This window comes from Triticum dicoccoides, chromosome 7B (assembly GCF_002162155.2).
Source record: "Triticum dicoccoides isolate Atlit2015 ecotype Zavitan chromosome 7B, WEW_v2.0, whole genome shotgun sequence".
Lineage (NCBI taxonomy): Eukaryota > Viridiplantae > Streptophyta > Magnoliopsida > Poales > Poaceae > Triticum > Triticum dicoccoides.
The window spans coordinates 736,307,014-736,318,693 of record NC_041393.1 but is presented as its reverse complement, the minus strand read 5'-3'; the positions used below and the strand labels follow the sequence as shown (position 1 = coordinate 736,318,693).

At 43.1% G+C, this 11,680-nt stretch overlaps 1 protein-coding gene across 1 annotated transcript; it reads left to right on the top strand.

Annotated features, from left to right (window-relative positions):
- The first annotated feature begins 922 nt into the window (after positions 1–922).
- On the top strand, positions 923–6,142 carry LOC119339603 (putative receptor-like protein kinase At4g00960). The gene is made up of 7 exons (XM_037611593.1): positions 923–1,072; positions 1,180–1,444; positions 1,894–2,119; positions 2,220–2,391; positions 2,458–2,631; positions 3,174–3,398; positions 6,071–6,142. Exons 1-7 carry the CDS (start codon positions 923–925, stop codon positions 6,140–6,142), a joined length of 1,284 nt encoding a protein of 427 aa, XP_037467490.1.
- Positions 6,143–11,680: the final 5,538 nt, after the last annotated feature.

Here is an 11,680-nt window from a genome sequence, read left to right as displayed (position 1 = left end):
CACGCACAAGTAATACCTGGGAGGGTTTGCTAACACGCAACTAGAAAGCATATTCTCAAATTTCCTCTTATATCTGAGGTGGCCCGACCAAGCAGGGCCTGTCATGCATCACCCAATTCTGACTTTGTTATTTATGAATGATAGACTGCATCACCCTAGTTTGACCTTGTTAACTCATTACCAATGGCAGTTTACTCGGTTTCTTAATTATTTTAAAATTTGCAAGTCAATGGATCTCGTCCATTAATAATGCACCTCTCTTTGTACCTATGTATATATGCAACCCCGTCCGGATCGACTCCGAACCAGCTGAAAGGTTGATTCGGAAGGCCTCGTTTGCTTGCACCTATCTTCTACTTGGATGTTTTCTGAGCATCAAGCTGCATCCTAGAGATCTCCCAGGTTAGAAGAGCTTCAGCCTGTGCTGTTACTGTCCGTGATTGATGTTCATCTGCACAACTGCAGTTTCTACTTTACTTGTGTTAAGTTTTGAACCTCAATATATGATTGAATCTCATAACCGTCATATGCAAAACTGCAGTTTCTACTTTGGTTGGGTATAGAAATAGCACGCTATCATAACCGTGCAAGAGCATCACACCCTTTTCTGGTCCCGGAGCAAGTTCGTTGCAACAAAGTGTCCGCATCTCAGTCTTGTGGTATGCATTTTATAGATAATGCACTTTATTTTTCTTAACTCTTCTAAATTTGGAGCAAGTAATTCACTTATGGTCTTTCAAGAGGAGTAATGCACTGGTTGGACTAACTCACACCGTAATCAGCTACAGACAATTACGTTTTGGTGCCATCAGAAATATCATTATCCTTGGAAATAATGTCTCAACTCTCAAAGTCATTCATTACATCTGTCAAAACAAGTTTCCTTCATTTTCTTTCATCGGGTGGTTTTTGTATACCCTGGATGGAGAGAGCTCATAATGATTTAGAGAAGAAACTAGAGGATTCAGATGCAACGCCAGTGTCCTTTTCACTGGAATTTTTGAAGGCCATCACTTGTGATTTTTCCACTGAGTTAGTACTAGGCGAAGGTGGATTTGGGGTGGTTTACAAGGTACATCCAATTCTTCTAACACCGTGTTTGAAATGTTGGCAATATTATTAATAATTAATTAAATATGCACCTATATACTATGAAATAAAGTTGAACTTACAACACAGGGAGTTCTCCCGACCGGGGAAACTATTGCTGTAAAGAAGCTTTTCGAAATACAACTAAAAGAGGAGGCCTTTCAGAATGAAGTATGTTATCTTATGGGGATTAAGCATCAAAATGTCGTACAGCTTCTAGGTTACTGTGCAGAATCCAAATGGGAAGCGATGGAGTACCCAATTGGTAGTGGGAAGCATATTTTTGCTGAAAGCCCAAAAAGGCTGCTCTGTTTCGAGTATGTATCCAACAAAAGCCTCGACAAACATATTTCTGGTATAGTTGCATGACACAATTGTTTTTGACTTTGCAGTTGCATAACACAATATATGATCTTTATTTCTGTCCATATGTCTTTTGGTAAGTATACTTTGTTAACAGAGCTCAAAACTATGTTGTGCCTGCTACTATCTTATATAAAAGATCGTTCTATCTTTGTGCACCAGCATACTAGAAACTATACATCATTTGATTTCACCCACTCTCATTCACTCACGAAGAAAGTGGTGTTGTTAAAGGAAAATTATTCATCCTTCTTTTGGAAACTTATCAACTCCTTTAGTAGGAAGTAACCCAAATTATAAGTCGAGGAGTATTCAAACCTAGGTGATGGGGGGGTGCATACCCATGCCTCACACCAAGGAAGTTTTGTATTGTTGCGCTAGGAGAGTGTAATTAGTTAATGAGTTTAGAATTACTTCTCTTTTGTTTATTGATTTTGGCAGATGAATCTTCGGGCCTTGAGTGGAATGTTAGATATGAGATAATTAAGGGTATTTGCAATGGGTTGCATTACCTTCATGAAGAATGCCGTATAGTTCATCTAGATCTTAAGCCTCAAAATATATTGATGGACTCCACAATGATACCGAAAATAGCGGATTTCGGTTTGTCAAGAATATTTGGAGAGAAGCAAACACAAACTGTCACTAATAGTCGTGTGGGGACATGGTAAATCACACCTCTTGCACATATTTTATTCTTGTTTTGCTTAGATACTATATATCTCTTTGACTACCCTTGCTGTGCTTCATACTTATTTATGTTCCAGTGGATATATGGCTCCGGAATGTATAAACCAAGGTGTACTCTCGAAGAAGGCAGATATCTTCAGTCTAGGTGTCATCATCATAGAGATAATCACAGGTGGTAGGGAGTATCCAAATTTCCAGCACGATATTCCCCACCATATTGATCCATCTTTCGAACGGTTCATAGAGAAAGTAAGATGAATTAATCTAGTCTTTGTCCATATACCGTCATTCATGCTCGCTGTTGCAACTTTATAGGTGGCTGGATGTTGGAGGAACAAATTTGCGTCCACACCCAAGTATAAATCGGACAGAAAATATAGCCAGCAAGTAAAAGATTGTGTCACTGTAGCCCTAAAATGCGTGGACCCTAGCCGGCAGAAGAGACCTTCTACAAAAGATGTAATCCAGGGTCTTAATGCAGTAGACCAGGTATGGTGAGCATCAATGTATATGATGCCCTAACTTAATTTTTTGAAAGCTTTTACAAGAATAGTTTACACAATAGTTGTCCTGATATCTAAATCAAATTGTCGTATCTTATTTCTCCTTTTTTAATGGAAAGGAGTCCCAGGTTTACCTTAGCAAGTCAACAAGAATAAAATTACTTATGTGATTCTTAATTTTATTTTTCTTAAGAGAGGTCCATGCTTACAATAGTGTCTAGTAGGGAGTATCCAGATCACCACATCCATTCAATTTTACTGTGGTATAAATTTAGTTATTCTGTCCAGAAAATGAAATCATTTTTTTTAAATATTCTGGGCAGTAAAACCCCGAGATTTCTTGTATCTAGGTAACTGGTTTTCCAGTGACCTCCGGGTAAAAGTTAAGAACGAGAAAAAACTAACCTTGCTAGTACCACGATATGATTTATGTTACAATGTAGCCCCATTATATTTAGATTAGATTGGGTTATGCTTCTTCATACTAATTTGGTTTGTTGACAAGTGGCACTATACCTATGTGTTTAGATGGAAGCCAAAGAAGCGTGCCTGCCGGATATGCAGTGTACGGACAAGATGCTGACACGTAAAGACATAATCAACGACAGGACGGATGGTAAAGTGGCCGACGGAACATCGTCTAAGGATTTGTCACCAACGCCTTCGCCGGCGTCGAGCACACAAGATAATGAGAATTATCACGAGGCACTGAAAGAATCTAGCGAAACAAGTCACTCAACCACAGAGAATGAGGTGAGCTCGCTGAGTAGAAATACTTTTTTTTCGAAAAGGGGAGATCCTCGGTCTCTACATCAGAGCGATGCATACGACCACATTTATTAATAAGTAAATAAGTTCAACACAGGTCTTGAAGTCTCAAACGAACCAACCAAAAAAGCTCGCAAAGGGCAACAGGGTAAAAGTAAAGCCACAACCAGCTGGCAAAAAAAAGATAGGAAAACTAATTGCCTATCCTATTACATGACCGTCATCTAAACCGGTTGAAAATAACTCGTGCTATCATCTTCCATCGGATAGATTCAGTAACCAAACGCCCTCTGGCCTCCGTCGGAGTGGGTAGCAACCACATACGGATCAACGCAGTGGCTCGGAAGATAACCTGTAAAAAATGAGTATTTCTTGTTCTGTTAAAAACCAAATCATTTCTGCAGTTCCAGACTGCCCATAATAAAGCACATACTCCTACATGAATGTGTCTCGCTGTTTTGGAATCTGTCCGTCAAGGCACGTCCCAAGTAACATGTGGATAGTATTCGAAGGAGTAATATTAAAAGTTATATGAACAGTCCGCCATAATTTTTTTGCCATCGGGCAGTCAAGAAAGAGGTGTTTGATGGATTCATCCCGGTTACAAAAAGTACATCTTGTAGACCCAGTCCAGTTGCGTTTTGCCAAGTTGCTGAGTAAGAATACTATCTTCGCAAAGCTATGTCCACATAAGTATAAGAGAATCTGCATATAGATTATCTAATCCTGCCCCTCAAACATCCGCGGACACGCCTAGGAGCGTTCGGGACCATGAACGGTCACCCCTCATTTCCCTGCCGCCGTAGCCGTCTACCTCCTATATGAATCCTCGTATCCATGGAACTCATATAACGTAAACAATAAAAATCACAAAGTAGCAAAAAATGGACATAACTCGAACATAATTGGACTTACTTCACATCACAACATTCAGCGGACAACCGAAAGAACAAGTTTTCATCCTTAGAGGAAATCACCATTTCCTCGCCGGCACCTTCCCCTTCCGGTCATCGGTGCGGCTGTATCCCTTCGTGTAGGCTTCGGCGGCTAGAGGGCATCGTCGGTGGAGCTGGGGCCGTCAGTGTGGATCGAGTCATCGGAGGAGGAGATTTGACCACTCATCCTCACACGCGATCCTGCCCCTTGGCATGCCGGGCCGCATTCGCCTTGGTCGTCGCCTCCGTTGTCGCCTCCCGCTCCTACTGCTTGATATCGAGCCGGAGCGCTCTGGCATTTTTACGGCGGCGCCACCACACGTCAGTCTCCGCCGTCATGAGGGAGTGTCGGAGGACTGACACGAGAGCGTGTCCTCCGGAGTGACATGCACTGCGCTTGCCGAGTGCTCAGCCAGCGCCTCCCCCGCGCCGCCCTCTCCCTCACTCGCGGAAGCTCGAAGCGTGCGGCCCGTGCCTCCCCCGGATCCGCCGCTGGAGGCGGCTGTGGTACAATCTCTCACCATAGATTAGAAGTGGTACACGGAGAGGAGAAGACGGAGAGAGGGTAGACAGTGCATGTATTGACTTTGGTGTAGGCTTCGTCCAGATGTTGGATATATGTGGCATCTGAGTGGGCATGGTGGGCTGTTACGACGCCGTGGATGCGCCCGGGCGCTACCGAGCCTCTCCAAATCCGCCCTAGATTTGGGCTAGTTTGAGGGGTGCCGGTTAGGCCAGACGTCCACAGACTGTATGAAGGGCGGGTCAGGGTCGGATTTCTTTTTGACCAGTCAGTGACCGGGCCATCCGCCCGAGTGTATATATGGGTTTTGGTGAGTCCAGTTATAGATGCTCTCAGCCAATACAAGGGAATGAGAAAAGAGTATACAATAACAGTATGTCACAGAACTAAGTGGGCCAAATGTCGGGAAGGTCAACGATGTCCTTAATTAAGCATGTCAATTGGCATGAATAGGATGATTTTTTTTAAGAATCACGGTACACAAACACAAATACATGCATCTGCACTCACCCTATCCCTACTCTTGAAGGGCTAGCGGTACAATCATCCTCCTAACCATCTAGCCGCAGTTTTTTTTTTGATAATTAGAACTTTATTCCTCAAATAATGGTCATATCATTTACAAGTAGGTGAGAAATAAAGTCCGGGACACAGCATCCTAAGAACCAGAAGTTTCGGAACTAAAACATTGTTTTGCTAATTAATCTGCCACCTGGTTCGCCTCTCTAAAACAATGCTTAAAAGATAGCTTTGTAAAGTCGATGGATAACTGTCTGCACTCTGCGACGATAGCAATATCAGCCCCCATGTCATCATCCATTAGCTGAATTGATTCCACCACAGACGAACAGTCTGATTCAACCTCTGCACTAGTGCATCCAATACTTGCCAGGAGATAAATACCATTTATTATTGCCGAGAGTTGAACTAAATCAACACCACGGACATGAGGTATGAACCATGAAGTCGCAGCAATGAAATCCCTTTTGTCATCTCGTACAACAGCTCCGCTTGCTCCTGAAAGAGTATCTGCATGGAAAGATGCATCAACGTTTAGCTTCACAGTGTTGTAAGCAGGTTTTCTCCACATATGGTCTGTCGAACTTGTTGGCATCTTACCTCAGGTTGATTGTAGACATGACTAGGATTTTAATAGGGTACTATATGAGGTGTTGACTACGGGAACTCTTTTCTTGCAGGTAATTGAAAGCCCCATCGTGCGTCGTTATGCCTACATTGAGCTCTGCCATGAATTCGAACCCAATTATTGATCCCGTGCTCACTTGGGTTAGATGTATAACTACTCATCAGCCCATGCTGACCGCACAGGCTAGCATTTTTTTAGAGTACATTGATGCCAAATATTTTGTAACAAAGAAAATAATGCAAAGACTAAACTATAGAGGATATACTAATAAAAGATTATTTCTTAAAGCATGTAATATTTTACAGGAGTTATCCTTCGGGAAAATGGAATTATTTGTAGCATCAAAGTTATCAAGCAGAGAGCGTGGGTGAATGGGTAATTTTAACGTTTTCTTTGAATTTTTTTTTGAAGAAGAACTAAGTAATCGAAACAACTAAAAAGCTGATAAAAAGAATACATGTCTAGGCAGTAGATTTTTTTTTAAAATGAACCCATAACTTTACTAATTGGAAATAACAGTTACATCGTCAATAAGAAAAGATACAAGTTCAACCATAGGCTCCTCGAAACAATCCCTTGCCACGGAAAAATTCGCTAACCTAGCAAGTAATGAGCCACTTTATTTGCTTCCCTATTACAATGTTCAAACATAGTAAGAGGAAAATCACATGCCACAAGATAGCAATCATCAAAAACTGCCGCCGCCGCGCTTGCTGATTGTCCTCCATTCTTCATTGTTTCGAGGACTTCCATATTATCAGAATTGATGACAAGAAGATTGCATCCCGCCCTTTGTGCAGGAAATATTCCAAATTTTTATTTATAACATACTACCTCTGTCTCAAAATGTAAAATCTTTTTGCGTTTTGAATTTTGGGATGGAGATTATACTTTGCAAGGCAATGCAACGATGATGTTCAGAAGATGTGCAATCTTATTAGCCATCAATGGTCAATGGATGCGTTCATCACAACGATGCAGATCGTGAAGATTTCAACCTCCTTTTTGAAAAAAAACATTACTGGTAAAAATTTAAGATGTTTATCCCATATGAATATGGAACGTGGTATTTTTCTTCTCAAGATCGATATTCGCACATGGCCAACTAAAATGTGAGTGGGGCGTTTACAGTTGACTCGTGGGACGCCACAGTCTCGGGCATGTGGGCGAGCATACGGCATGCAGCGATGGCGGGGTGGACAGGGAACACGGTGTGGTCCACGGATGCGAGTAGGCGAAGGAGCTAGTTGTACTGGTGTGCGGCGAGGCAAGCAGTCGGGTGCTGTGTTCGAGGTGAGATAAGACGGCTTCAATGGCAGCCATGGTGGCCATGGCGAGTGCAATCGGTGAGGGTGCGTGACATGTCGGTGTTAAGATCCTTCCCGCCTTGGCCACACCGGCGGCGCGACACGTCGATAGCTGTGGCGGCGGTGGACATGGGCTTGAGAGAAACCGTAATGGGCAATGTGGGATTTGAGCCGCTTAATTAGCAGGCATGGCCAATATAATCTTCACTAGAGGGCGTTGTAGCTAGTGTCGGTCGACGATATACCGCTAGTCGGGAGGAATATCACTTGGTTTATAAGCCAGGGTGGTCGACAATGTTAAGCACTAGCCATAGGATGAACCGGGCCTAACTAGCCCTGGAAATTCCCCAAACCTCATGTGCAGCGGAGACGCGGCAATTGGCTAATCTCATAGTTATTCACTTGAACGAAATGGACTAACCGAACGGGACTTGGGGCATCGCCAAGCTGACCCTTAAGACGGAGGCAGCCCTCTGAACCGAGTTGTGGGGCGCAAATTTTCAAACCGCCGCAACTCATCGATCCGCTGGCACGTTCAGTTGCACGTTCAGTTGTACGGATCCTCATGGTCACTGCGGTCGCCCGTCGCCGTGATGTCGAAACCTCCATTAAGCTGTACTCTCAAACTATTGGTCATTGCGATCCTTGTGACTATCACCCCTGTCACCACCATGGACTCCCACCTTGCACCGAGCATAATTAGATGTCTATGGTCTCACCGTCGAATGTCATCTCCAAGCGATCGATGATGTTGCTCCACTTCGGGTTCTTCTTTGTGCCCATGAAGACGCGGTGATCCGCGAAGCGGATGCCGAGGGCCTGGATCCAGGTGAAGTCGTGGCTCATCATGGGTTCGTCCTTGCCAATTAATTGGCCATTGATGTGGAGGTTGGTGTCAGAGACGATGCAGAAGTCCTTATCCTCTTGCCATGAAGTAGAAGGTGTTCCCGTCGCCACCAGTGAAGCGCGTGTCGCCACATGAGATGCCCGGGTAGAAGTCACACACTTGAGGGAGCCAAAAAAAATCAGAATTAGTACAAACTTAAGTGTATGCGACATCATTTCCATTTGAGAAAGTACTTACTGCAGAAGGTCTTGCAGCTGGAGCACATGACGATGCAGCTGTCGGGGCACCGCTTGTCGCACTTGGACATGCACCCCTTCTTCCCGGCTGTGGCCGGGCACGACAGCACCTGTCCCCCGGGCGTTACCCCACCTTGAAGTTCTTCGGCAGCGGCGGACCGGGTGGCGAAGTCGCCTGAGCAGCAGCGGCGGCGAGGATGACTGCGCACACGGCTACCACCAGAGCAACTGCCAAGGCTACGAGCTGTCATGCCATGGCGCGCGTAACTCGAATTCCGAGCTCTTGCCTGATATATTGATCCGTGCACTTTGCTGCCTGTGGGCTGTGGTGATGGTGATCGGGTAGGATGGAGCTGGGTGAGAATTTGTAGGGCGGGCACTAGTAGAAAAACACCTAATAGTCCCGGTTCGTAAGGGCCTTTAGTCCCAGTCCCGGTTCATGAACCGGGACTAATGGATCGTTACTAATACCTCCACCCATTAGTCCCGGTTCAAACACGAACCGGGACCAATGTGCCTCCACGTGGCTCTGTGCGCCGAGCCCAGTTAGGGGGCCTTTGGTCCCGGTTGGTGGCTCCAACCGTGACCAAAAGTCCATGTTTTTTTTTACAAAAGTGGCCGCTTTAGGGGTTTTGGGGGTTATTTTTAGATTGTTATTAGCTAGCTAATAGAGAGAATTGTCCTCTCTTATATCTTCGTCCTTGATTTATCAACGCTGCTGCTATGTTCATTTCACCCGCTGATATAACATGCTCATGCATGCTCGCATCATACATCATCATATATAATAACAAGTCCTACTAATCATGCATCATTATACAACTTCTACTCGTTATTAATAATAAGTCATGCGATCATCATCTTCATAGTCATCGAACCCAACCCTACATAATTGTTCTTAGCACATGATCATCAGTATCAGGTAGGACCTAAAAACCCTTAAGGTAAAATAGCATAAAACAATATAGACCCTGACTCTCCATTATGAAGAATGGCGATCATCCTGTCTCCAATTCTTGCCCTTCGCTGCTTATTGCTTCCAAGAAGCTCCTTATGACTGTCCATACATTTTATCCATTCTTTGATTGTTATGTCTTCACTTCTTTTAGAAACCCGGTATGGACAGTTGAGATTCGTAGGACGACCTGATTGTATGTTCAAAACATGAAGGCTACCATGCGTATACATCAGATGAGGCACACAATCATTCGGGATTATCTGTTGAAAAACATAGTAATAACGTCGTAGTTAGCAATGATGTACTAGTTTTAGAAGTGTGTAAAAAGATGCACGGATGTTGTAATAGTAAAAAATAATCTTACCAGGGTATCTCCATGGTAGTTACCGTAGTTCAACACGTGCACTAGTGGCACGTATTGACCATAATGTTGAGGAGTTTGATTGTAGATATTGTAATTCTCAAGATCAGTACAAAATCCGACCAGATGATTTTTCTCCTGATAAGTTAATTCGGAGCCTTCGGTGTAGTAGGTTCTGTCTACCATCTTTCGCACATTCTTTGAAGAATGAAAATAAGCTGTCAATGGAGATAAGTTGTCAACTATATATTTTGAAATAAACAATATAAATTACTTAATAACTTTGTTAAGCTCACATGGGGGAAGAATTGGAGGTGTATCCACAAGGACCCAAATCGAAGGTCTCTTTTGCTCGATTGTAGGATCACCAAGATCCATGGTGACAAGCATACCCTCATCAAGGCCATACATCTTGCAAAGTGCTTCCCAATTTTTGCAACCAAAATGGGTTACACTCTGAGCATTGTACATCTTTATTTGAAAATCCACACCATGATGGGTACTTAGGATAATTTTTTTGGTTTCGAAACTTTCATGGTCTTCAAAACCCATTCTCTCCAAGACATAGCGTCTTGCAAAGCATGGGATAAGCTAGTCGAATTGGAAAAGATGAAAAATACACGTTAAAATAGTTGAAGTCGTGCTTAATTACGAAAAAAACTATTGTCGTCATTGCGTACCGTATGAACATCGCAGGTCTCCTCGAGCTTAATGCTGAAGCGCCGATCTTCATCCATCTCAATGAACCTGTCGCAGATACCTCGGTCGTCGTGGCACCAGTCACACTCCCCCGGGCGGTTTTCGTCGTCCGATGAGTACGACATTTCCGGCCTACATTCATAATTCAAATATTAAATTAGATCATTATTATTAATCACGGGTTGACTATCGATGATCGATGTACGTAGCTCCTCCTTTCATTCCCGAATGCATTATTATACCAAATTGTCTAGCACACGGGAATGAAGGAGAACTTATCTAATATGAGCATTCAATAAGCAAAACCAAATCATAAAATAAGCAAAACCAAATCATAAAATAAAGCATAGTATTCAAATTAGCATGCATTCAATAATTATAAGCAAAAGTACATCATCTCTTGGTGTCCGTACATCGTCGAATATTATCACTAATACGACTAGAACCGTAGCACCCGACGGGTATCGACGCGGGTGGTGGACACCCAAAGATAAGGAACCATCACATGATCATAGCTCCAGTGAGATCCCTGAAGAACCTGCCAGGTATTGTCGAACCTGCCCTCCAATGCAACCATGTAGCGACGGACGTGCTTGTCCTCCTCGTTGACACGGTGACGTATCACCTCCGCGGTGTCCGGATGCCTCACCACCGTCACTGTCCCACGCGACCGCCACCAAACAAGGTCGGGTCAACAACGGGCTGCCTCCTCACCAACCTACGTCCACCGAAAGGTAGCACCTCCCAATACCAGTCTGGCGGAACCCAGTCCCGAACATGGTCCTGATCAAGCAGGCCTCCACCGCCGAGTCGACGACGACGAGGATGCGGGATAGGCATCGCCGACGTCGATGCGGAAACTACTTCTATATATAGTTAAATAAAAGTAGTTTTATTAATTAAATCAACTATCTAGTTCAACTACTAAGCACTTACTGTAAATAAATAAGTAGTACTTACTAAAAACAAACTACTTCTATATATAGTAAAATAAATTAGTTTATTAAATCAATTAGCTAGTTCAACTATATATAAAGTACTTCTTATTTTTTTCCTTTTTCTAAATACTACAAACAAAAAAATCATTAAAATTCTATGAACAAAATTAAGTACACAATCTAAATATCACCAAAAAAATCTATTAACAATAATATCACCAAACATGCATATTCAATAATAATATCACCAAAAAAATCTATTAACAGGAAAAAAATCTAACATAATATGAACAAATTAATTACTACACATCTAATC